Source organism: Corapipo altera, unplaced genomic scaffold (genome assembly GCF_003945725.1).
Source record: "Corapipo altera isolate COAL_440 unplaced genomic scaffold, ASM394572v1 61287, whole genome shotgun sequence".
NCBI lineage: Eukaryota > Metazoa > Chordata > Aves > Passeriformes > Pipridae > Corapipo > Corapipo altera.
Window position 1 is genome coordinate 220622 of NW_020885033.1, and position 27862 is coordinate 248483.

At 41.2% G+C, this 27862-nt stretch overlaps 1 protein-coding gene across 2 annotated transcripts in view; it reads right to left on the minus strand.

Annotated features, from left to right (window-relative positions):
- Positions 1-27862, minus strand: part of LOC113959315 (transcription factor RFX3-like) — a 109796-nt gene that overhangs the window by 25588 nt on the left and 56346 nt on the right. For both annotated transcript variants that reach the window (XM_027668242.1, XM_027668243.1), the window contains exons 5-10: positions 22588-22769; positions 21707-21826; positions 9590-9711; positions 6082-6194; positions 5162-5277; positions 4523-4677 (exon numbers count right to left, since the gene is read on the minus strand). In XM_027668242.1, coding sequence (XP_027524043.1) covers positions 4523-4677; positions 5162-5277; positions 6082-6194; positions 9590-9711; positions 21707-21826; positions 22588-22769 — 808 coding nt within the window. The remainder of the gene's footprint in view (positions 1-4522; positions 4678-5161; positions 5278-6081; positions 6195-9589; positions 9712-21706; positions 21827-22587; positions 22770-27862) is intronic.

Sequence of the window (27862 nt, forward strand, 5' to 3'; positions counted from 1 at the left end):
TCTATAACAGATTCCCACCATATATGTCTTGTTGGCCTTCCCCCTGATTCTTGAGTAAACACTCAACCCTGTAGACACCATTATTAAGCTCCAGACAATTGAGACACTCCCTAACATACAGGGATACCCCACTGCCTTCTCCTTCCTTGTCTATCCCTTCTGAAGAGTTTCTATCCATTCATTCCAGCATTCCAGTCATGAGTAATCTCACCATGTTTCTGTGATGACAACTGTCATAGTTTTCCTGCTGCACAATGGCTTCCAGCTCCTCCTGTCATCCCATGGAACCATGCTCAGGTTCCTCATGTGGTCACAAACCTGATCTTCTCCCATGATGGGAGGGACTTCTTTCTACCAGTCCCTACCTTTAGATTCAGGGTCTTGAAAGATGTGGGAAGAGAGATTGACGGTGTCAGGGTGGTTGAAGTCCACCACAAGGATCAGAGCCCGCGAGTGTGATGCTTCCTGTAGCTGAAGTAAGAACACTTCATCAACAGGTTCCCCTTGATCTGGTGGCCTGTAGTAAACACCAACCACGAGGTTGTCTTTGTTGGTTTTTCCCTTATTTTTACCCATAAGCTCTCAACCCATTCAGCACTGGTTTTCAAAGACAGCTCTCTCCAGTCAATCCATTGTTTTACATAGAGGGCAACCCCTCCATGCCTTCTTCCTTGTCTGCGCTTTCTGAGCAGTTTATAGCCATTGATTGCAGTGCTTCAGTTGTTTGATTTGTCCCACTAAGTTTCAGTGATGGTGATTAAATTATAGCTTTCCAGGTGCACAGTGACTTCCATCTTTTCCTATTTGTTACCCATGCTGTATGCATTGCTATAGAGGCACTTTTGTGGGCCTATCAACCTTGTTAACTTTTTAGAGGAACGCAACCTAATTCCTTTGTGGCATTTCACCGGTGTGTCCCTGTTCATTCCTAATATTTCTTTTATAATTTCTTTTAATATTATATATTATATTTTATATATATATGTAATTATAATTACTTTTCAATATTTAACACAACATACAAAACATGAAATAAATGTTTTTTCCTTCCTGGAAAACAATTTAAAAATCATTTACTACCAAAAACAGCCATAAAAAAATACCATGCTTGAGCAATGATGGATGCTATAAAATCAGCTTTGAAAAGAATGCTCTATTCCTGATAATGGTCAGTTGACCATAATACTAGAATCAATTGATGAGTCTTTCATGTTGGAAATAGAAAATGAAGTATAATAGATTGGAACAATAAACAAACCTTAAGATGTTTGACAGTGTTATGTTGGTTTAATAGATATCAAAACTGATAAGGTTTTAGCAGCCACTGATAATACACAAATGTTCAATTATCCAAAAATGAAAAGACAAAGCATATACATTTTACTTTTTTAACAACTAGAACTTTTATATATAAAACTCTTCAGAAAGAACAGACAGGGTAGGAGAGGTGGAGGGGTGGCTTTATATGTTAGAGAGTCTCTTGACTCTGTTGAACTTGAGATCAGCAACGATAAGGTTGAGTGCCTGTGGACCAGAATCAGGGGGAAGACCAACAAGGCCGACATCATCATAGGTGTCTGTTACAGACTGCCCTACCAGGATGATGAAGGGGATGAAATATTCTACAAGCAGCTGGCGGATGTCTCGAAATCGTCAGCCCTTGTCCTTGTGGGTGACTTTAACCTGCCGGATATCTGCTGGGAGCTTCATACTGCAGAGAAGAGGCAGTCTAGGAAATTCCTGGAGTGTATAGAGGACAATTTCCTTCATCAACTGGTAAATGAACCTGCCAGGGGTAAGGCCCCGCTAGACCTGCTGTTTACAAACAGAGAGGGGCTGATGGGAGATGCAGTGGTTGAAGGCCGCCTGGGAAATAGTGACCATGAAATAATAGAATTTTCAATACTCAGAGATTCAAGGAGAAACAACAATAAAACCTCTACGCTGGACTTCCGGAGGGCAGATTTTGACCTATTCAGAAGTCTAGTCCAGAGCATACCCTGGGAAACAACCCTTGAAAACAAGGGGGTCCAGGAGGGATGGATGTGCTTCAAGCAGGAAGTTTTGAGTGCACAGGAACAGGCCGTACCGGTGTGCCGAAAGGCAAGCCGACGGGGAAGACAACCAACTTGGTTAAACAGGGAGATTCTGAAGGAAATCAGGGATAAAAAGAGAGTTTACCGACTGTGGAAGAAAGGGCTGACTACTTATGAAGAATTCAGGAAGACAGCTAGATCATGCAGAAAGAAAATCAGGGATACAAAAGCGCAATTTGAAGTTAAATTAGCCACTTCTGTTAGGGATAACAAAAAGTCCTTCTATAAATACATTAATAACAAAAGGAGGGGCAAAGAAAACCTCCATTCTTTGAGGGACTTGGAGGGAAACATAGTTAATAGAGATGAGAAGGCTGAGGTACTTAACACCTACTTTGCCTCAGTTTTTACCAGTAGGACAGGTGGCCCTCAAGGCAACTGGCCTCTGGAACTGGTAGACAGAGATAGGAAACCAAATAGTACCCTTGTATTCCAGGAGGAAATAGTGACTTACTGAGTCATCTGGATCCTCACAAGTCTATGGGACCAGACGGGATCCATCCTAGGGTAATGAGGGAGTTGGCAGAAGAGCTTGCCAAGCCACTCTCCATCATCTTCCAACAATCCTGGCTCACTGGGGAGGTCCCATATGACTGGAAGTTGGCAAATATCACCCCAATCCATAAAAAAGGCTGCAAGGCTGACCCTGGTAACTACAGACCTGTCAGCCTGACCTCAGTGCCTGGCAGAGTTATGGAGCAGATTATCCTGTGTGAAATCACACAGCAACTACAGGATGGACAAGGGATCAGACCCAGCCAACATGGGTTTAGGAGGGGCAGATCCTGTTTGACCAACCTGATCTCCTTTTACGATCAGGTGACCCACCTGGTGGATGAGGGAAAGGCTGTGGATGTGGTCTATCTGGACTTCAGCAAAGCCTTTGACACTGTCTCCCATAGCATACTCCTGGAAAAGCTGGCAGCCCACGACTTGGACAGGGGCACTCTGTGCTGGGTCAGGAACTGGCTCGAGGGCAAGGCCCAGAGAGTGCTGGTGAACGGAGCTGCATCCAGTTGGCGGCCGGTCACCAGTGGTGTTCCCCAGGGGTCAGTGCTGGGCCCAGTCCTTTTTAACATCTTTATCGATGATTTAGATGAGGGGATTGAGTCCATCATCAGCAAATTTGCAGATGACACCAAGTTGGGAGGGAGTGTCGACCTGCCGGAAGGCAGGAGGGCTCTGCAGAGGGATCTGGATAGACTGGAGAGATGGGCTGACTCCAATGGAATGAAGTTCAACAAGGCCAAGTGCCGGGTCCTGCACTTTGGCCACAACAACCCCCTGCAGCGCTACAGGCTGGGGACAGAGTGGCTGGAGAGCAACCAGGCGGAAAGGGACCTGGGGGTGCTGATCGACAGGAGGCTGAACATGAACCAGCAGTGTGCCCAGGTGGCCAAGAAGGCCAATGGCATCCTGACCTGCATCAGGAACAGTGTGGTCAGCAGGAGCAGGGAAGTGATCCTTCCCCTGTACTCTGCATTGGTGAGGCCACACTTTGAGTACTGTGTTCAGCTCTGGGCCCCTCAGTGCAGGAAGGATATTGAGGTGCTGGAGCGGGTCCAGAGAAGAGCAACGAGGCTGGTGAAGGGACTTGAGCACAGGTCCTATGAGGAGAGGCTGAGGGAGCTGGCGTTGTTTAGTCTGGAGAAGAGAAGGCTTAGAGGCGACCTCATCACTCTCTTCAGCTACCTGAAGGGAGGTTATAGCCAGGTGGGGGTTGATCTCTTCTCCCAGGCAACCAACAATAGGACAAGGGGACATGGGCTCAAGCTCTGCCAGGGGAGGTTTAGGTTAGATGTTAGGAAGAAATGCTTTACAGAGAGGGTTATCAGGCATTGGAACGGCCTACCCAGAGAGGTGGTGGATTCACCATCCCTGGAGGTTTTTAAAAAGAGATTGGACGTGGCCCTTAGTGCCATGATATAGTAATTGGAGTTGGATCAGGGGTTGGACTTGATGATCTTGGAGGTCTTTTTCCAACCCAATCTATTCTATGATTCTATGAACTTAAACTAAAGCCTACTGAGGTCAGCAGAAAGGCTGTCTTGACATTATTGGATTGAGGCTCAGGGCCATAGTGCATTCACAGCTGTCAGACTAGAACTAGTATATAAAGAAAGCCATTTTTATCTTAAAATTAATAAAAACTTAGAATTTGCAGTTAAAAAGGCATATTCCATAGGGAAATGTATTCTTAAAAATTCTAGAGGCTTTCTTAAATGCACTCTCCTTTTCTTTAAATACAATGCTTACATCAACTCCAGTACACTTTTCTACTCAACAGAATTAAGGAAAGATGACACACACACTAAGTTTACATCCTTCAAAATCATTCCCAAAAGTTTCACGTGAGGTACAAAAATTTCACCACATAAAACAAAACAAAAGACAGTCTTATGAGATGTTATCTGTGTTTAACTTACTAGGAATAGGTCTAAGGACATCAGGAATGAGAATCTCCACCAAAGCCTGGTACATCACATGGTCACAGTTACCCATCCATTTCAGAATAGACTCATTTTTGCACAGAGTAATTAGTTTTCCTTTTGGAAGTCGATTTTCTATTTCATTCAGATTGCTAGTGTGAATAAATGTAACAAATGGAAATGCATTTACATACAGATAAGAACAACAGATTTTGAAATAGATTATTTAATGAAAACTTTATAGATATCTCTGTTACATCCAATTGAAACTCTAACTTGGTCATATGAAACTGGGGGAAAAAAATGGCCTCCAAAGTTCTGCTCCAGACCATAAATTATGCAGAGGTATGATAAAATGGTCCTTGCAATTTAAACAGACCAGACAATATATTGTGAAGAGATACTTTGAATTTAGTCATCCAAAGGAAAAAATAGATGTATACAATAATTTCAAGGCTGCAGTTTGACATATACCAACAGCCTATATGTCAAATATCAGACAACAAAAATTTAACCTGAAAAACTGCTGATACCAGAAAAGGTTCTTAGTCTATATGTAAAACTAAGTCTTTCTTTGATTTGACTCCTGCTGTTATATCATGATGGTGAACAGTAAGCAAAGAGACATTTACTGACCTCAGTTCAATAATAGCTGTGTCGTCGGCTGGAGCAGAGGGAGAATAGCGCCAGAAAGTTTGCCACAATTTTTCTATCAGGCTAAACTGAAGATTCACAATAACATCCACAATTGCCTGAAAAAATATAAAACCAGTGCAGATAGTCTTCTATGTGATTGCCCTCCAATTCTTCACAGGGGTATAGCTGCCCCAGTCATTTTGTAGAAAAAATATTAAAATGTATACTTATAAATAAATGTATAATATACTTTTTAATAACTTTTTAGCAAAAATTTTTCCAACTGTCCAGACTAGTGTGGACAGAGACTCAGATCAGGCCAAGAGGAAATACATAGAAGCCTCCAGAAAAGAACCTAAGCACATATACCAGGTGAATTCACCTAAACAGAACTTTTAATACTATTGCAAACACAAAGGAAACCTGGTATTTCATTAATTTTGTTACTTCATTACATGCTTTAAAGCCTCATCAACAATAATTTTAAAACACATTATTCAATATAAAATGTGGCTTTAAGTTCTTAAACAAACTGTTTCTTTAAAACTTGAAGAAAAATTGAGTTTGTTTTTAACATAAACATTAGACATAATTTAATCTAATTTCAACTCCTATAAAAAAAGTAAAATTCTGAATATATATTATCTAAAGTTTGTTTTATCTAAAATTCTCAAAACCTACACATGATTACATTCCAGTATTGGTATTCTATTACCTATTATTTTCTTTCCCTGTTAAGAGAGAAATTCCAGAAGTCTTTTTGCAAATGTCCTTTCTGAATAAGCAAAATATTTGAGGAGTGCAAAAGATACAAGTAGGTTGGCCGTAATCTGCTTTGTGTCAGTCATCCTGTTGAACTGATTCTCACTAGAAACACGAATTTTCAAAGAATGATTTCTGTGAAATGCCACTTTTCTTACCTCACAGTGTTCTCGATAAAGACTTTGCAGTGATTTTATGTCCTCAGGGGTAGTACCATCTGGCAGAGAAGATATTTCAAGTTCCCCAAACTCTGGAAGTACTCGAGATGCATCTGTTTCCATGACAACATAACAGAATAAAGCTATCGCAAAGTATGCCAATTATAGTTTGTTTAGAAAACATTTAAGGATGATGTAAAGAAATAAAATCTAGAAGGTCATAATGCCCAAAGAGGAATGTCTTTCATAGTTAATATATTTTGAAGTTTAATTTGTGAACAAACCAGCTAGCTATTTTTACAGCAAAAGGAGATGTTAAATTATTCTTGACAGATAGCAGATAAAAATGATCACACATACATCTTGTATCTGTATAGAAAAAAGATAAGACTCATTTTCAGAATATGACAGGATGAAGTAGAATATTCATGTCAGTACATAAGAGATTAATAGAATTTAATAGGTTTTATTTTGATCAACTCAATAGTTTTTGAATTGACATGAATGTTAGGGTTTAGTAGACTCAGTAGCATATATTTATTTGAAAATAAAAAGACTTTCAACTGTAGCCAACATGTGCTTTTACTATTTCTCATAAATGTTTCCCACAGATATACTGGTATGGGGGGGAAAGTCCACTGTCAACCAGGGGGACAGTGGAACAAAAATTCAAAAACCTGCTAACTATAGCCTAAGGTTCCCAATGATTTTGGTAACAACAAGGTTAGTCCAAATCCCAATACAATTACTGCAATAACACATTTAATAAGCATTTTTACATTAGCAAATATAAAAACCAGGATACCATTGGCCGCCTTGGCCACCTGAGAACACTGCTGGCTCATGTTCAGCACCCCCAGGTCCTTTTCTGATGGGCAACTTTCCAACCACTCTTCCCCAAGCCTGTAGCGCTTCAGGCGGTTGTTGTGACCCAAGTGCAGGACCCAGCACTGCGCCTTGTTGAACCTCATGCCACTGGCCTCGGCTCATTGATCCAACATGTCCATATTCCTCTGCAGAGCCTTCCTACCCTCCAGCAGATCAACACTCCAGTCCAATTTGGTGTCATCTGCAAATTTATAGAGGTGCACTTGATCCCCTCATCCAGATCATCAATAAAGACATTAAACAGGACTGGCCCCGAGATAGAGTCCTGGGGAACACCACTTGTGATCACCTGCCAACTGGATTTACCTCCATTCACAACCACTCTCTGGGCTTGGCCATCCAGCCAATTTTTTACCCAGTGAACAGTGTACCCATCCAAGCCATGAGCATCCAGTTCCTCCAAGAGAATGCTGTGGGACACAATATCCACAGCCTTTCCTTCATCCACTAGGCAGGTTACCTTGTCATAGAAGGACATCAGGTTATAGAATCATAGAATGGTGTGAGTTGGAAGGGACATTAAAGACCATCTGCATCAGTTGTGTGACTTGTCCCACCATGTCTCTGTGATGGCATCTATGTCATTGTTTTCCTACTGCACCATGGCTTCCAGCTTCTCCTGTTTGTTGCTTATGCTGCATGCATTGATGTGATACACTTCATTTGTGTTACCGATCCACTGCTTGACCATTCTCAGCTGCTTCCACGGTTTCTAGCGCATCAATAACCTATGCATCCTTGCTACTGCATGTATCTCCATCACATACCTCTACTGAGCAGACTGAAGGACCTCTCTAGCACACCACCCCTCAAACAATGGCATACCATCCCCAGGCTTATCTCCAGTGTTCCTGATTTTATTCCCTTCAAATCTAGTTTAAAGGTCTCTCAGTGAGCCTTGCTAACTCCTGTACAAGGATCCTTTTCCCCCTTTGAGACAGGTGTACCCCAGCTGTTGCCAGCAGGCTCGGTGCCATGTAAACCCATGATCAAAACCCCCAAAATTCTGCCGGTGACACCAGGCTCAGAGCCAGGTATTCATATGTATGATTTTCCTTTTTCTACACCCATTGTTCCCTGCAACTGGAAGAATAAAGGACAACACTGTTCACACTCCAGATCCTTCAACCAGTCATCCCAAAGCCCTGAGGTCCGTCTTGATTGTCCTCAGACTTCTTGTTTGGACTTTATTGTTGCCTACCTGAAAAAACAGTAATGGATAATAATCAGAGGGTCGTACCAGGCTACAGAGTTTCTTGGTAATGTCTCTTACTTTGGCCCCAGGGAGGCAGCAGACTTCCCTATGGGTTGGGTCTGGTCAGCATATCAGGCAGGCCTCTGTTTCTCTCAAAAGGGAGTCACCAATGACAACTACTCTTTTTTTCTTGACTGAGGCAGTTGTGGTGCAGGGGGTAGACTTACTCACCTTAGGCAACTCCTCCAACCTGTATGGATCTTTGTCCATATTGTAGTGTATCCATATTATATTTGTGTTCATCTGTATGTGGCATTTGGGGATATGGTTTATGGGTAATTATGGTGGTGCTGAGTTGATGGTTGGACTAGATGATCTTGATGTTCTCTTTCAACCTTGATGATTCTGTGCCTGTTCTTCAAGTTCTAGAGCCTCATACTTATTGTAGAAGGGCACCTGGGAAGCTGAGGTAAGCCAGGAGGGGATTCGTCTGCTGCCTCAAGTAGACACCTGTTTCCATTGCTCCCCCATCTCTTAAGTCCCCTCCTTCTACCTGGTGGTGAGAGAGTAGAGGATCCTTTGCTTCTTGTGATGTGGCTGGCTGGTGTATTTGCCTAAGGGTTGGTAAAGAGTGGCTCCACCACTCAACCTCCTCCTGAGACTCCCTGATACTTCTTAACCTTTCTACCTCCTCTCTTGAGCAGATCATCCACTTCATCACACCTCACACAGCTTTTGTCTCTACTGCCATCCAATACAGTGCCAGGCTCTGGCACTCCCTGTAGCCCAAGACCTAGACGGCAGCTTTGTGTCACCACATCCTTTCTGGCAAGTGCAGAGGACATAGCTCCCCACCGAGCGGATACGATAGCTCATCTCCTTCTGAGAGGGTAATGACCACCAACTGAGCTGACCTCTTGAGCTGGTGGGTGACTGCATCCTCCCTTTGCGAACTGCCAGGCAACACCACGCCCTGTTTACCTACTCTGCTCCCTGTGCTCCCTAAGAGATACTTTTGTAGGGGTGGGGAATGGACATGTCACTCCTGATCCCACCCATACTGAGTCAGCGCTGCCTCTGAGTCAGAGCTTCAGAGCTTCCTGCTGGGGGGAGGGGGGCTGAGGCACCTCTCTGTGCTAATTTCAAGGTCTTGCTGCTTCAGGAACTCTCCCCACAGTCCCTCTGCATGATCCTTGATTCCAGAGCACATTTGCCAGAGCAGTTTGCCTCAGAGTCTTCATCGCAATTGCATTGCAATATATTTTAAATCTACCATGCAAGTAGATTTTGCACATTTTTTCCTTTTATATTTGCATGATGCATATTAAATATTGCAGAAGTCTTGCAATACAGAACATATAGCTCCTATGAGTATCTTTTTGTTCTATTAACAATGAGACAACAGTATAACACATCTTTTCATACCTAAAAACTGTTGATGATGTTGACTTTGGGCAATTATAGTTTGTTCAGCAGATGTACCTGTCTGTTGACCACTTCCTGTGAAACCATCTGCAACTCCATCCACTTTCTGCACAGGCTTGTACCTACAAAATTATCAAATACAAAATTATTCTTTATGTTCACTTTTTTTGTAAGTGCAATATCACACTCTGTTCTGCCTGATTTCCCAGTCTCAATATACAGTTTTGCTAGTTCACACAAAAGAAAAAAGTAACATCAGAATAATTGTAGCAAGGAAACAACACTGGCAATGCATTATAAAATTCATAAAGTGGATATCGCAGCACAACTACCAATTTCTTGTGGAATTTAGTTTTAAAACTACGCCACTAACATCTAAAACTCATTTACACTATTTCCTTTTCCAAAGGACTTGTCTTCTCAGGAATCAAGTAGCTCAAAAATAAGGTTTAATCATCTAAAGAGGGACCATGCACCTGTTTGAAGACAAAGGAATTTAAATAATTTTAAAATGTAACAAACTTCTCATGAGTTCAGAAGGTCTGAGAAGACTACTTAGACTTGAACTAAGTAGCTGAAGCAAGGGGAGGTTCAGACTTGATATTAGGAAGCATTTCTTTACTGAGGGAGTGGTCAAACACTGGAACAGGCTTCCTACAGAGGTGGTTGATGCCCCAAGCCTGTCAGTGTTTGAGGCATTTGAAGAATGCCCTTAATAATATGCTTTAACTTTTGGTCAGCCCTGAAGTGGTCAGGCAGTTGGACTAGATGATCGTTGTAGGTCTCTTACAACTGAAATAGTGCTATTCTATTCTATTCTATTCTAAACTCTTCATCAGTCAAGTCACAAAAGTTTTTATAAAGGATAAAAAGGACAAAGATACAAATAGGAGTCCTGGTTTGGATGGTCAGATGTTAAAACTATCACACTGACAGGCGAAACCTCTGCCTGCAATCTTCAACACAACTGAAAATTCTGCTACAGCTCTTAGTGGTAAGAACTTGGAACCTTTGTCCTTCTGAAATAGCTTTTTTTGCCAGAAGAAAACTAGAGAAACCTCGGTGCAGAAAGCAATGCATGTGAACTGTTGCTCAAGTCTGAAATTGCAGATTGTAAGGCTTTATATTAACTTTAGAAACATCAACAAATTCCACCCTGAAAATGTTCCTCTTAAGAAGCAGTTGAGTCAGATGTGAGCATGTTCTCACTTTGATCTTATTAAACAGACAATAGGAATGCCCTATGTAACTATTTAGATTTTAGTTTATGAGAAAACTCCCATAAGAAGCAAACATCCAAGGTTCTGGTCATTCTAGACATATATTTAACTATACAATAACATAGAACATGTGATATATAAGATGTATACTTCTCAAAGATGCCTCTTGGTATGATTAACATAGAGCATGATAACTTTAGGAATGTTAATACTTGGAAACAAAAACTTCTGTTATCATCTTAATCTATGGGACTTTTACATGATGTTTGGTTATTTTAAAGGTTCAGGATAAAATCCCAGGCCTGCAGAAATAAATAGTACAACTGTAATCAACTTTAGAAGACTAAAGTTTAATCTCTAGTATCACAGTAACATTGAACTCTTATGGATAAAGTTCTCATCACTTGATAGATCTATTTGCAATCCCAAAATCTCATTTTGTAAGAACTTTTAACTTTATTCTCATTATATTTTATCATTAAAAATACCTGACAGAAGATCAATTTCTATTTTTAAATTAAAATCAGTATGTTCACATAGTTCCACTAGTTTCTACAAAATTTAATATTTAAAAAACTTTTCAGTTCTTGGAGTAGAATCCAAAGTACCTTGAATACATAAAAGTAACAGTCCTTTGAGTTTCTAGGGTTTAAAAAGAACTTTCACACAAAAAAAATCTAGGTGCTAGGAATCCGGATTATCCTGTCATTTGCTCCAATGTACTTCAAGTAAAAAATCTTGGTGAAAAGTCTTAATTCTGGCATTATTACAGGTGACATTATAGGAGTCAAACAGTTTTAACAGCTTTTACAGGCCAGTCAGTCTCAGCTCAATCCTGAGAAGGTGATGGAGCAGCTAAACCTAGGAACCATTTACAAATGCATGAAGAAGGTGGTGATTGGGAGTAGTCAACATGGATCCACCAAAGGGAATTCACGCTTGACCAAACTGATAAACTTCTACAATGAAATGGTTGACCTGGTAGATGAGGGGAGAAGCAGACAGTAAGAGGGACTGAGAATTGGCTGAATGGCTGTACTGTAACATGGCAAGATTTTGGTAGCGGGGGTCTGAAGAGATGGCTTCTAAAAGGCTACAGGAGATGTCCCCATGTCAGAAAGAGCCAGTTTCAACCAGCTCCAAGATCACAGAATCATAGAATCAGTCGGGTTGGAAAGGACCTCTAAGATCATCAAGTCCAACCCTTGATCCACTACCACCGTGGTTACTAGACCATGGCACTAAGTGCCACATCCAGTCTCATCTTAAAAACCTCCAGGAATGGAGAATCCACCACTTCCCTGGGCAGTCCATTCCAATGCCTGATTACCCTCTCTGTAAAGCATTTCTTCCTAATATCCAACCTAAACCTCCCCTGGCACATCTTAAGACCATGCCTGGGAGAAGATTACTGATAGTTGCCTGGGAGAAGAGACCAACCCCCACCTGGCTACAACCTCCTTTCAGGTAGTTGTAGAGAGTGATGAGGTCTCCCCTGAACCTCTTCTTCTCCAGGAAGAACAATCCCAGCTCACTCAGCCACTCCTCATAGGACTTGTGTTCAAGTCCCTTCACCAGCCTTGTTGCTCTTCTCTGGACCTGTTCCAGCACCTCAATATCCTTCCTGAACTGAGAGGACCAGAGCTGGACACAGTACTCCAGGTGTGGTCTCACCAGCGCTGAGTACAGGGGAAGAATCACTTCCCTGGTCCTGCTGGCCACACTGTTCCTGATGCAGGCCAGGATGCCATTGGCCTTCTTGGTCACCTGGGGACACTGCTGGCTCATGTTCAGCTTCCTGTCAGTCCAAACTCCCAGATCCCTCTCTGCCTGGCTACTCTCCAACCACTCTGTCCCCAACCTGTAGTACTGCATGGGGTTGTTGTGACCAAAGTGCAGGACCCAGCACTTGGCCTTGTTGAACCTCATCCCGTTGGAATCAGACCAACTCTCCAGTCTGTCCAGGTCCCTCTGCAGAGCCCTCCTGCCTTCCAGCTGATCGACACTCCCCCCAGCTTGGTGTCATCTGCAAATTTGCTAATGGTGGACTCAATCCCTTCATCTAAATCATCGATAAAGATCTTAAACAGAATTGGGCCCAACACTGATCCCTGGGGGACACCACTGGTGACTGGCCGCCAATTGGATGCAGCACCGTTCACCACCACTCTCTGGGTCTGGCCCTCCAACCAGTTCCTAACCCAGCAGAGAGTGCACCTGTCCAAGTCATGGGCTGCCAGTTTTTTCAGGAGAATGCTATGGGAGACGGTGTCAAAGGTTTTGTTGAAGTCCAGATAGACCACATCCACAGCCTTCCCTTCATCCACCAGGTAGGTTGCCTGATCATAAAAGGAGATCAGGTTGGTCAGACAGGACCTGCCCTTCCTAAACCCGTGCTGGCTGGGTCTGATCCCTTGTCCATCCTGTAGGTACTGTGTGATTGCACTTAGGATGATCTGCCCCATAACCTTGCCAGGCACTGAGGTCAGACTGACGAGCCCACTGTTGACCAAAGTCTGAGCCAATCAGAGACATTAGTAGCTCCTCTTTGATAACATATTTTAAAAACGGTAAAAAATGCTGCACAACAGCATCTGGGAGAGAGGAGTGAGAATATGTGAAAGAAAAAACTCTGCAGACACCAAGGTCAGAAAAGAAGGAAGGGGAAGAGGTGCTTCAGTTGCTGGAGTAGAGATTTCTCTGCAGCCCATGGTGAAGACTATGGTGAAGCAGGTTGTCCCCCTGCAGCCCATGGAGATTCATGGTGGAGCAGATATCCACCCTGCAGCCTGTGAGGAACCCACACGAGAGAAGTAGATGTGCCCTGAAGGAAGCTGTAACCCATGGAGAGTCCACATTGGAGCAGGTTTGTTGGCAGGACCTGTGACCTTATGGGGGACCCACGCTGGAGCAGTCTGTTCCTGAAGGACTGCACTCTGTGCTGAGGACCCATGCTGGAGAAGTTCATAAGGGACTGCAGTCTATGGGAAGGACCCTCATTGGTGAAGTTCATGAAGGACTGTCTGTTGTGGGATGTATTCCACACTGAAGCAGGCAAGGAGAAAGGAGAGGCAGAGACATGCATTATGAACTGACTGCAACCTCCATTCTCCATCCCTCTGTGATGCTCAGGGGGAGGAGGTAGAAGAATTGGGAGTGAAGTTGAGCCTGCAAAGAAGGGTTGAGAGTAAAATTTTTTTAGACTTGTTTTTATTTCTGTCTCAGTTGAAGAGACTGGAAAGTTTGCTAAAGAGGATGAGTTATGAGACAAACCAAGCCTCTCTCTCTCAGCAATTGTGAATTCAAAATTAAGGGGCTTTAATCGAGGAAGTGTGGAAAAAAAGAGAAGAAATAACAACCCTTTATTAAAAGATATATGTATGTTGGTAAGAACAGTAACAGAACACAAAAAAAACCTAGGCAATAGTCCTGTACCTAAAAAGTCCCCTTCAAACAAAAGGAAAAAAAAAAACCAAAAAAAAAAAGTCTGAATGAATACTTCTCTGTCCTTTAGCGCAGTCCTAATCATGGCCTGCAGGGGGGGCTGTTGGGTTGCTGGAAATGTAGAACCTGCAGTTCTCTGTGTTGACCTGCAGGGGACACTGTTGGGCTCTGGCGGTCACCACGCGGGGAGGGGGTCTGGGGGGTGGTCTCGGATCGCGGGAGAAACCAAAAAAGAAAATGTGGGACCCTTCCCCCAATGGAAGAAAGGGGGAAAGGAAAGTAGTTCACCCCCAACGGAACTCACTGTTGTTCCCAGATGACGGTGTCTCAAGACTCCTCTTCTCTCTCCCTCAGTGGGCACAGAACTCTCCGATGAAAACACAGTAGGCTCCGGCTGGAGTCACGAGGCAGTGTGCAAAGCCAGCTGAGACCAATGATCCGGCTTCACCAGGGTGAGAAGCCAGAAAACCTGGTTTCCAGGCTTTTTCTCCAAAAATGCCCACACACAGACTCTGTCTCCATTCTAGAGGGTGAACTCTGCAGTCTACCTCTCTCCCCTCCGAGCAGAGCCAGTCAGCCCCTCCCAAAACTCCTCCCCTCTCCCCCTAGCCTCTGATGGGCCATCAGCTAGAAATGCGGCCTGGTTAGCTAGTTCTTTTGTAAGGCTAATTGACTCGCTTTCCATTCAAACTCCGTCTTTCCTACAGTGGGGGCAGGGGGAAGAAAAATTCTCCTGGATTTCTAACCTATAACAATTTTTCTTTATCCAACTCCGATTGACAATAAATTGAAATAATTTCCCCAAGTTGTGCCTGTTTTGCCTGATGGTAATTGCTGAGTGATCTCCCTGTCCTTATCTTGACCCACGAGCATTTTGTCATATTTTTCTCTCTTCTCCAACTGAGCATCTTGGTGGGCAATTGGCAGTCAGTCAAGGTCAACCCACCACAATGGCTGGGCCCAGAGCGTAGTGATCAGTGGCAAAAACTGTAGTGACTAGCAGTGTACCCCATGGGTCAGTACTGGGTCCAGTCCAGTTCAACTAATGATCTGTATGATTGGGGAGAGTGTACCCTCAGCAACTTTGCAGACAGCACCAAAACTGGGAAGAGTGGTTGATATTACAGAGGGTTGTGCTGCTTCCAGAAAAGGACCTGGGGGTCCTTTTGGACGGCAAGTTGAACATGAACCAGCAGTGTGCCCTTGCTGCAAAGAAGGCCAATGGTACCGTTGGCTGTATTAGGCAAAGCATTGCCAATAGGTGGAAAGACATGATCCTTCCCCTCTACTCAGCACTGGTGAGGCCACATCTGGTGTACTGTGTCCAGTTCTGGGCTCCCCAGTACAAGAGAGACATGGACATACTAGAGAGAGTCCAGCAAAGGGTCACCAAGATGATTAAGGAACTGGAGCATCTCTCCTATGAGAAAAGGCTGAGAGAGCTGGGACTCTTTACCCTGGAGAAGAGAAGGCTCAGGGGGGATCTTATTCATGTATATGAATCCCTGAAGGGAAGATACAAAGAAGATAGAGTCAAGTTTTTTCAGTGGTGCCCAGTGAAAGCAAAAGAGGCCGTGGGCATAAGCTGAAACACAGGAGATTCCCTCTGAACATCAGGAAACATCCAGTGATTGAGCACTGGAACAAGTTTCCCAGGGAGGTGGTAGAGTCTCCCTCCTTGGAAATATTTAAAAGCCATCTGGACACAGTCCTGGTTAACTGGTCTAGGTGGTCCTTCCTGAGTAGGGGAGTTGGACAAGGTGACCTCCAGAGGTCTCTTCCAACCTCAACAATTCTGTGATTCTGTGATGCTGTGAATTCAATTATTTAAACATCCTGGCATTTCCTTCCCATAAACCATCTAGTACCAGTATGTCAAATGCAAACCAGTCTTCCATTTGGAAGTCTGAGCCATACAGCAGCTCCAGTTGAAAGGCAGGGCTATTACCTATATAGGTGAGGCAAGTCCTTACCTGTGCATTTCTTCTATTTCAGTCCAAAGGTGCTTTAAATGTCTTGATCTGCTTCTGTTGTGTCCAAGCTATTATCTCAACTGGGAGATGGGACTGTTAGCAACAGTCATCTGTAGTTTACATTTACTATTTTTTCTTATTGAAACAGAGAAGTAGCACTCCCATAGCTCATGTTGACCACAAATGTGGCTCAGCAACTAGAAACACCACCTTTGAATTAGCTCAGTGATTGTTGCCACTCAACTGAAATTCATTTCTGAAATCTCAGACCCTGAATTCAGGGTCATGTCAAACATTGAACACAAGCATATGTCTAGCAGGTCTTTGGATATATTCATATTCGTGGTGGTTTAGCCTTGGCCAACAGTGAAACTCCCACTCAGCCACTCTCACTCCCCCTGCCCCAGTGGGTCAGGTGGAAAAAATAGGAAGAACAGGAGCAAGAAAGATTGTAGGTCAAGATAATCACTGTTGGGGCAAAACAGACTTAACTTAGGTAAAATTAAGTTAATTTATCATCAATTAAAATAAAAATGTAATTACTACTTCAGGTAGCAGGAAACAAAAGGACAAATATTAAAATACCCTCCCTCCTTTCCCAGGCTCATGCCTTCATTCCAGGCTCCTCTTCTCCCACCCTTGTTATTGACACAGGTTACATGCAGCCCCTTCAGTGAGGCAATGAGCAGCTCAAGGAGGCGAGTGGAAGGGTGTTATGGCCAGTACATAATAAAATCTCTCTGCCACTCCTTCCTTCTCACACTTGTCTCCTCCAGCATGGATTCTCCATGGGCTGCAGTTCCTTCACAAAATGTCCAACTACTCCAGCGTGGTCTGTTGTATAAGCTGCTATGTGAATATTGATTCTGGCACCACGGAGCACCTCCTCCCCCACCTTCTTCTCTGACCTCTGTTCGTACTGCTGTTTCTCACTCTTTTCTCTCCCCTACACCTCTGCATGTCTGGTGGATTTTGCCCTGTCTTAAGTATGTTTTCACAGAGGCAACACCAGCTTTGTTGATTGGCTCAGCTTTGGCCTGCATTGGGTCCATTAGCAAGCCAGCTGGAACCAGTTGTGTCCAGCACAGAGCAGCCCCTTATCCACTACCAAAACCTTGCTACATATACCCAATATGCTGTGACAGAAGTAGGAAAGTTGCATGACCTTTCAAATTAAGGAAGAATGATGAAAAGTGGTCTGTAGCATAAATTCAGCCTACACTTTGTCAAGAAGTCAAGAACTAGAAGTGTCTACCCAATTAGATGTGATTGATGGAGAGGGGGTAAAATTGATACATCCAAACAGAAAAAACAAACAGTTACCAGCTGATTCTAAAGGACAGAACATAAATAACATTACCTAACTTAAGTTATCAGAAGGGAGAAGGAAACATTTGTGATTCTTAGATTCTCTTTGCTCTGAATGTCTTCTTATAAGAGAATTATTGCACAGATGTTAAAACATTTTTTAAAATTTTTAAATCAAATTAGAAACATTAATAAAACTGGAAATAATAAAGTTTGCTCCTAATGACTCAAACTATAGTATTAAACCTTTTATCTCATGTTAAAACATGCTAGACTTCTGAATACTGTAAGAGAAAATTTATACTGATGCCTATGGATTTTTGGATTTTTAACTTTTTGTAGATTTTAGAAGTAGCTGTATTATATCCCTCACCCTTTAGCACAGTAGTTTACACATTCCTCAACCCCTATTACCCCATTCCATACTCCCCATATCAATATCCCCTGAATTCCAGCAAAAATGTTTAGTCTCCTGTCAAAGTAGGCCCATTTTGTTTAGAGAACACTTGTACCTTGGCCTAAACCGCAAGAGTACAGTCAAGAACTGGGTGAACGTGTGCCCCCTGTACTCCGAAGAAGATGAAGATGATGAAGAGGTGGTCTCAAAAAGCCCCTAGCCTCAATTCCCAGGGGGCGGGATGAGGGTAGATCAGGGCAAAAACCACAGGGTGGAAACATCTGGGATTGGACAGACAGTATTATAATTTGTAACAACTGTACATGGGGGGGTGGCGTGTGTCTTGTGCCTCAGAGGCACAAATTAAAATCCTTTCCTTATCTCACCTCCAAAACTAATTTACCTCAGAGTTTTTTTCTCCCTGTATTTTCTTTAGGCAACAATACATATATACCGATATATACCAAACTTCTCATATATATACTAATCATGTTTCATAACCATTGAAAAAGTCTTAGTTTGGAAATATAGTGTTAAAAAAATGCAATACAGTTTAATGCATGCTTTTGTTTATTTTTCTTACATGTAGCTCTTTTATCCTCTCCCCCATCCCCCAAGGATTAACTTCTGAGGTCTAGTACATACATGAGAATCTTGATTTGCGTTAAAATAAACAAGCAACTATATGGGTCAAGCTTTCCCCCCATATACATTTCATGAGAAAATCTGACTAAACTGTATCCTAAACGCTGCAAAATAAGGATATCAAGAGAAATAAAAAGTAAAAGTAAAGATTTCTGCATGCTAGAGAACAGCAAAATTGTATTAAACATGTTAGAATAAGAAATACTGGCATTTTATATATATGTTTAAACTTTTGTTTAAAATTACTATTATGTTAACCATATTACAATGTGATAAAAATATTAGGAAAACATCTGGTCTTACTTTTAAAATGTCTAGTTTTCCATGAAAAAATTTAAGTCAAAAACTCCAAAGTTGGTAGTTTTTGCACAAAACATAGTGTAGGTAACCGTTGGTTCATGAGTTTCCAATTTTTTCAATGAAAATTTCTAATTTTTCTATTTTCTTTTCTGAAAAGTATATTAGTATATCTGATTTTGCGCAGAAAAGAGAGTACTAAGTTTTTCACCATATAAATATCACACAGTCAATCTAACTCCTTACTCTCTGCATTTCATCTATTTAGAATGTCTGGGATTTGGAAATTTATTTTACTGAAATCTTTGCACACCTGAACTGATTTAGGGGATGAATGAACAAAGATCATTGAAACTACTTTATATATACTGTTGGGATTGAATAAATAAAGCAGATCCACACTATTTTCATTAGTATCCAGTGAAAGGACAAAAGGCAATGGGCACAAATTTAAACACAGGAAATTCTGCTTAAACATAAGAAAATACATTTTTTACTTTAGGGGTGGTTGAACCCTGAAACAGCTTTCCCAGGAAGTTTGTAGAGTCTCCATCTTTAGAGAAATTCAAAACCCAACTGTACATGGTCTTGGGCAACCTGCTCTAGCTGATACTGCTTTGAGCTGGGAGGATTAGACTAGACAATAGTCAGAGGTACATTCCAACTAAATGACATTTTCTGTTTTTCAGTTTGTGCCCATTGCTCAGTCTTGTCACTGGGCACTGCTGAGAAGAGTCTGGCTTGTTCTTTTCTCCCTCCCATCAGGTATTTATACACATTGATAAGATCCCTGTGTTGTAGGAGTACTGATCTCTAGCTCAGCCACAGCCATGACTGTGACTGGTATGGATCCCATTGACCTGCACCCCAACTGATGGATTTGCTTTCTTACTTGACCTTGGACCTGTCTTGCCCCTAGGGACTTACCCAATGATCAGTGGGCTGTGTCTGACCCTGGTTGTCCTCACCAGACCTGAGTCTGATTTGCGGACTGACTTCCTGTCTTGACCTTGGACCTGTGTCATCACCACAAATCTGTGTGATGATCTGGATTCTTGGTTGAATCTGACTACCACCTCGAGATCTGTCCTGCTCACTTCACTTGTATACTGCAGGACTAGGCCCAGGTTGGTGAGGTCCTTGCTGTGTGTATCATGGTACTCAACTCCCAACTCCCCATTCCTTAGGGAGAAGCTAGTCCTCACTGCTCCCTGACAGGAATAGTGTTGAAAACCTTGCTAAAGTCAATATAGACATAATCCATTGCTCTCCCCTCATCCACAGAACCATTCACCTCATTCTAGAAGACTATTGGGTTGTTCAAGTATGACTTCCCCTTTGTAAATACATGCTGACAACTCCCAATAATCTTCTTGTCCTTAATAGGTGGGCTTTGGCTTTCCTAACACCATCCCTGCACACTCAGACAGTCTATATATAGAGTGTTGTCCTACTTAGAACAACTGTGACTGATTCATCATTGGATGGGTGTAGCCCAAAACTGTGTATTCTATAGCCTTCCATGCCATTTCCCAGAAACTGTTGTCAGTAGAGGCCTGCGAGGTGCCCCCCCCCCCATGCTCCTGTCCTCATGCCCTTTTGTGGAATTCCCTGACTGAGCACCCTCACACCCTTTTATGGAATTCCCCACTCTGAGGGAAGGATTGAGCATCCTTTTATGGAATTCCCTGCTCTGGGGGAGGGGCTAAGCATTGTTGCCTGAGTTGGAGAATATATAAACCTGGAGTTTCAGAACCTTACCACCTCTCGTGGGATCCAGAGGAGGACTGCAGCTCACCGCTCTCAGCCAGACTGAGACCACCACCCTCAACTGAACTGCAATCACCACTTTGGCCGGACTGCAGCAGCTCTCCCACCAGCAGGTTTTTCCCCTCTCCCTTTGCTTGGACTCGGGGGGGGGCCCAGAGAGCACCGTTTTGTTTGTGCCCTGGGGTGCCAGGTTGTACATTTGGGTTTTGTGGGTTGAGACCAATTGCTTGTCTGTGTAGTCATGCTTATTGTATTATTTTATTAAATTGTTATTCTGACTTGCAATCTCTCTTTTGAGTTCATTTCCCCTGCTGGTTAACTTTTAAACCAGCACAAGTGTCTATAGACAGACTCTATATTCCTCCTGGGTTCCCTGACCTTGCTTCCACCTCTTGTATACTTCCTTTATATGTTTGAGCTTTGTCAGGAGCTCCTTGTTCATTCATGCAGGCCTCCTTCCACCTTTGCTTGACTTCCTGCATGTTGGGATGGACCATTCTTTAGCTTCAAGAAGGTGATCCTTGAAAAATAAACCAACTCTTCTGGACCCCTTTGCCCCATAGGACTGTCTCCCATGGGATTATTCCAAGCAGAGCCCAGAAGAGGTCCAAGTCTTCTCTCCTCAAGTCCAGGGTTTTGATATATCAGTTCTTTCCAGGAGGAGGAAATCAACACAAAGTTGAACCTAATCACAAGTTCTTCTATCATTTTTTATACGTGCTGATTAAAGAAATGAAAATGAACAACAGAATTTGAAATTCAAAGCTTCTATTACTTTCTTTTCCATCTTGTGAGAAAATAACCTAAGACTGCCAAGAAGTGCCTGTTCAGAAGAATTGGGTGATATTTTACTTTTATTATCAATTTTTAAAATTTATGAGATTTTAGGTATGTCTACTGATATCAGACTCCAGTGATATCAACTGCTGAACTGACAAACCTTTATTTTTCCCAAGAGAAGTTAAACAAGTTTCATTAGAGGTTCAACTTTGTCACATAAATGAGGAGAGGTAAGATTTCAAGAACTAGAAATATGAAAACATAGTTTTATATAACACCATACCTCTGTTTCTGCTGCATGGGTTGCTGTCTCATAGCCATATATTGCATGTCCTCTTGTAACTGATTAAGGGGAGAATCTGGTTTGACACGAATCCCATAATAATGGTATTTGGAGTTCCCCCTTCATGAAAGAACAAAAATAACATTGGAGTTTTTTTATATATACATCATACTTCACAATTTGCCTTGACTGGAAAACAGTACATAAAAGTCAGGCTTGTCTTTCCTCTCACTCTAGTATAAAACTGATATAACTCCACCAGCTTCTGGAAATCAGTTCACTTAAACTATATTTTCCAGCACTTTACTGTTGGACTTCGTTTAAATAGAATAAGGTAAGAAAAAGCAAATACACGACTTATGCAGTCATAGTGAACAAAACAATTCCATAAATGGAGCATGCTTGTGAGTGAGGGTTTGTGAATGTTTCACTAATCAACTTCAGTCCTGGTCAGTTGGAAAGAAAGAACAGAATTGGGCTCTCTGCATTCATGTTTATGAGTGTCTATATGGGTGTTGGTAAAGGCATTACCCTGTGTTAGCTTCTGTGGTTAGCTGTGTTAGTGTCAAGTGTGTGTTTGTCTGCACCTCTGGAATGCATGTTCAGTCTCACTACTAGTTGGACCTGAAAATGGTATCAGTAGTTGCATCTATTGGACTGAGATGGAAGATATCTGGGTCATAAGGGTACACAGAATCTGGCTATAGCAGATCAGGAGTCCCCCGGGTCCTGAAGTCTGCTGGATTTGGCAACTCCCTTAACAGTAAGGTTTTAAATATTTTTATTTTCTTATTTCCTTGCTTGTTTTTAACATATGAGCTTCACGTTCACTATTATAATGGATATTTTCTGTTATACTTTAAGATTTTCTTAACACAAACCTGGTTCCCAGTCTTCTGGTCCGTAATCCCATGAAGATTGACCGTATGAGTTTTCCAAAGGAGGCAGCATTGACTGGATCTAACTTGTGCTCCTGACAATGACGTAAGTAATGGTTGTAAAGGGTACTTCTGGGGAGACTCACTCCTTCTGCAGTTTCATAGTTGTCTAAAAGCCATTGGAGCTATGTCAAATATGAAAGAGTGAACATATGTAAATTTAGTATTATTCTACTAAGAAACCCCACTTAATTGTACAACATAGACCTCTGATATTTTTTAGACCACTCTTAAGGTCTGTTTAATACAGGGACTTTCTTCTTCAAGTAAATATAATCTCTTTAAATCTATTTCAATGCTAGATATGCAATGATGTCTTAGTTTGGGTTTTTTTAGGATTACAAGGAAATAACAAAACTCATGGCACCTGTGAGCTCAGATAGCTCCACTTCCAAAAATTTTTCAGATTCAGTACCATACATTAACATTTTATTAAGTTATTTGTGCTTTGGAGAAAAATTGTTGGAACTCCAAGGAACTAAAATAATCAACACAATTTATATTAATTGCATGAAAAAAACTTAATAGAACTAAGTTAATACATTTTTAATTTCTCTTCACCCAGAATTAAAAAATACAAATAAAAAACCCCAGTACTCCGTTTAACTGAATAGGGTTTATTGTCTTCCAAATACAAGGAAGAAACTATCAAATATAAGGTAACAAGCAATCTAGATGACATGAAAAATAACTTGTACATCTATAAAGTATTATGGGCCCAATCCCTTTCTGTTGTAGCCTGTTTGGTTTTGAGTTTGAAACGTAACAGAATTAGTATTCTTTTTTTTTTCTGTGTAATTTATTGTAGAATTTGGGTGGGCAATTTTGGAAGCATGTAGGCAAACAGTTTCTAATACATCACTGTACCTTTGTGTAGAACAAATAGTAACATACACACAAAACTCAAGTAAAATGGTCATTTTAATGACATTTACCAGTATAAGAGAATAAAATGGAAATATTTTTATAATGGTCATTTATCAGCAGTCCTGACAAAACAGAGAGGTCCCAGTTGACTAGAAGTTAGTAAATCTATAAGAAGGGTCAGAAGGAGGATCCAGGGAACTACAGGCCCGTCAGTCTGACCTCAGTGCCGGGGAAGGTTATGGAGCAGATCATCTTGAGCACCACCACATGGTATGTAGAGGACACCCAGGGAATCAAGCCCAGCCAACATGGGTTTATGAAAGGCAGGTCCTGCTTGACTAACTTGGTCTCCTTCTATGACAAGATGACCCACTTAGTGGATGAGGGAAAAACTGTGAATGTTCTCTACCTGGACTTTAGTAAGGCCTTTGACAGTGTTTCCCAGTGCATTCTCCTGGAGAAACTGGCTACTCATGACTTGGACAGGTGTACTCTTTGCTGGGTAAAAACCTGTCTGGATGGCTGGGCCCAAAGAGTGGTGGTGAATGAAGTCACATTCAGTTGGTGGCCAGTCACAAGTGATGTTCCCCAGGGCTCAGTATTGGGACCATTTCTGATTAATATCTTTATCAATGATCTGAATGAGGTGATAGAGTGCACCCTCAATATGTTTGTAGATGACACCAAGTTGGGCAGGAGTGTTGATCTGCTTGAGGGTAGGAAATCTCTACAGAACTTGTATGAGGTTCAACAAGGCCAAGTGACAGGTCCTGCACTTGAGTCACAACAACCCCATGCAATGCTACAGGCTTGGGGATGAGTGGCTGGAAAACTGCGGGTTAGAAAAGGATCTGGGGGTGCTGGTCAACAGCTGACTGAACATGAGCAAGTAATGTGCCCAGGTGGCCAAGAAAGCCAATGGCATCCTGGCTTGTGTCAAAAAGTGTGGCCAGCAGGACTAGGGAAGTGATTGCCCCTCTGTACTCAGCACTGGTGAAGCCACACCTCAAATACTGTGTTCAGTTTTGGGTCCCTCATTTCAAAAAAGACATTGAGGTGCTGGAGTGTGTCCAAAGAAGAGCAAGGAAGCTGCTGAAGGGTCTGGAGCGCAAGTCTTATGAGAAGTAGCTGAAAGAGCCTGGAGAAAAGGAGGTTCAGATGGGACCTTATCTCTCTCTACAACTACCTGAAAGGAGTTTGTAGCAAGGTGGGTGTTAGTCTCTTCTCATAAGTAACAAGCAATAGGACAAGAGTAAATCGAAATAATTTCCACTTGAATAATTCCCAAATTTTGTTTTCTTCTTGTATTTACTAATTACTTAAGAAAGTAATTATACCAACATGAATTAGCATGAACATCCAGTTTTCCAGGTTCACAATTCATACAAAAAGTCTGGGCTTAGTTTGAGCATCCAATAAATCCCCAAACCATGGATTTGTTTTTGGTATTTGGAACAAAATTTTATTCCAGTATGCTGAAGCCTCATAGAGTTGTATAATCCATTTAAATTTATTCCACCAAAGCAATTAATATGACCAAGATATGTGTTTAAAGTACAGTAAAATATATAATAATTATGTGACATTGAATATGCTACTCTGCGGGGCTATTTACTAATAGATCACTGAACAAATTCTGTTCTACTAATGTTCAATAAAACATGTCATTTAAAGAACAAGAATATCAATATTTTAGTGCCCATTATTCTTGAAATATGTTTCCACTCTGACCCTTCTTTATTGCAGAACTTACAACTCAGCATATTCTGTGATTCTGTGATTCTATTAGTAAAAATTAGATTATAATTAATATATTGGACATACAGTTCTGTTTAAGTCAGTTGTGAACAATTTACCAAGCACAATACATGAAAAATGAAAGAAAAATTAGGAAAACATTTACTCCAGACCTTTCAAAGACCATGTTCATGTTTACTTCCTTGCAGAAAACATCACCAGAACTATCATGCTTAGGTTCCTAAACAAGAGTTCTATGTAAAGATGCAGGAGAAGCAAGATCTAGCTGCTTCCAAGATGGATGTAGATAATGTTGCACTTCAAATAAACATAAAAAAGTGCAGTTCATCATCCCTATATCAACTTTTGGATATAAACACATTATTTTAAAAGTCTTAACATTCACAAATTTTTTTATCTTGAGCATTTAAAATTCTGAAACAAAGACTAGGAAAAATATTATTATAAACTTTTACCTTTACGTGAGTGTATGAACAAAACCATTTCACTAATTTCACTATATCTTAATTATATCCTTCAACTTTACCATTTAAGATTTAGATTATGGAATATGAGCAATTTCTGTTTTACTTCACAAAGAAAAAAATTATTGCCAAAACCCCAGAATTATTTCCGAATTAACTTCTAAATATAGTATTAGACTTTTTTCCAGATGAATTCTAATTTATTAGGATTCCTTTCAGTGCATTTTACTAATGATCTATATTTGACAGATATTCTTTCAACCTCAATTAGTGCCCAATGGAAAAGCAAAACCCAAGATAAGTATAAAGTAAGGATTTTTGCTCCAGGGTGAAGATATTTCAATTAAAAAAAAGCTTGACATGATTATTTGGTAGGTTACAACCTTCAAATAAGAGTGCCAATAGCTGAATGCCATGGAAAAAAAGTAAATAATCTGCAGACATGATAACATTATTGCAAATGACCTTAAATACATTTTTGTATTTGTAAAAATCTAATTATAAAATTGAAATGTCCACACTTTGATTTTTGACTTGTTGACTTAAAATATTAGCAATATTGGAATGGTATGAAATGGTTTACACAGAGCGGGTAAATTGACTCCAACTTCAATGAAACTTCAATATTTAGAAAACATTAGATTATAAATTAATTAAGTCAATCACATGCAGAAAGAAATCAGAAAAGGAAATAAAGAAAAATGAAAAAAAAATTCATTAAAATGAACAGATATTAATTTAGGCAACAAAATGCCAGTTTAAGGAAGAAGATAGGACCAAAACCATATTTACTGTCCTTATTTGAGTCATAATTCAATAAAAGTTTTTTAAAAAAGGGAAAAGATCCAGTAAGTTTGATCTGGGTTCCATTAATTTCTCCCAAAATTACTGAGGCTAGGAAAGAACAATTATTACAGCAAGATGCATGGAGGTCTTTTTTTTCACAGAATCAACAATAGATCCCTCTATTGTCTTTCAGTAGTTTTGAAAATACTTCAAAACAGTTAAGAAACATCAGGATAAGACTACCATAACAGACAGATGCAAATCTCATTATTAGAAAGAAATTTTCATAAAATCGTAACATGGTTTGGGTTGGAAGGGACCTTTAAAGGTCATCTAGTCCAATTCCCCTTCAGTGATCAGGGACATTTTCAACTGGATCAGGTTGTGCAGAGCCCCATTCAACCTGACCTTGAACATTTCCAAGGATGGGGCATCCACAACTTCTCTGTGCAACTTGATTGTTCCAGTGTCTCACCACTCTTGTTGTAAAGAACTTTATTCCATATGTTCAATTTAAATCTACCCTCTTCCAGTTTTAAACCATTGCTCCTTCTGCTGTCACTGCAGGCCCTGGTAAAAAGTTTCTCTCCATTTTTCTCATAAACCCCCTTTAAGTATTGAAAGGTTGCAATAAGGTCTCCACAGAGCCTTCTCTTCTCCAAGGCTGAACAACCTCACTTTCTCTGCCTGTCTTCATAGGAGATATGTTCCAGTCCTTTGATCATTTTTGTGGTCCTACTCAGATCTACTCTATCCCACTATCTAAGCCGTTGATGAAGATATTAAATGGTAGTGGTCCTAGTACAGGCCCCAGAGAGACACAACTCATTACTGATCTCAGTTTGGACATTGAACTGTTTGCTGTAACGCTTTGAATGAGGTCATCCAGCCAGTTTCTCATCCATCTAAGAGTCCATCCATCAAACCCATATCTCCAGTTTAGCAGCAAGAATGGTGTGGGGGACTGTATCGAAGGCCTTACAGATGTCTAGATAGGTGACACCAAAGCAGTCACTCCATTGTAGAAGGTCACTAGATTAGTCAGGAATAATTTGCCCTTGCTGAAACCATGTTGGTTATGTCTAATAACCTCTCTGTCTTCCATATGTTTCCTCCTCTTTCAGGAGGATCTGTTCCATGATCTTTTAACTAGTGCATGACACAGGAAATAGAGGAATACAGTTTTCTGATGTAGAAAACCTTGTCCTTTAATTCTTATTGTTTTCAGTGTGAAGATTCTGGACTTCCTTGTCAGATTTGAAGCCAGGTAAAACCTGGAAAGCGAATCTAGTAGAGCAATGTAAGGATTAGAGAGAGTTAAACACAGAATACAGGCTTCTAGG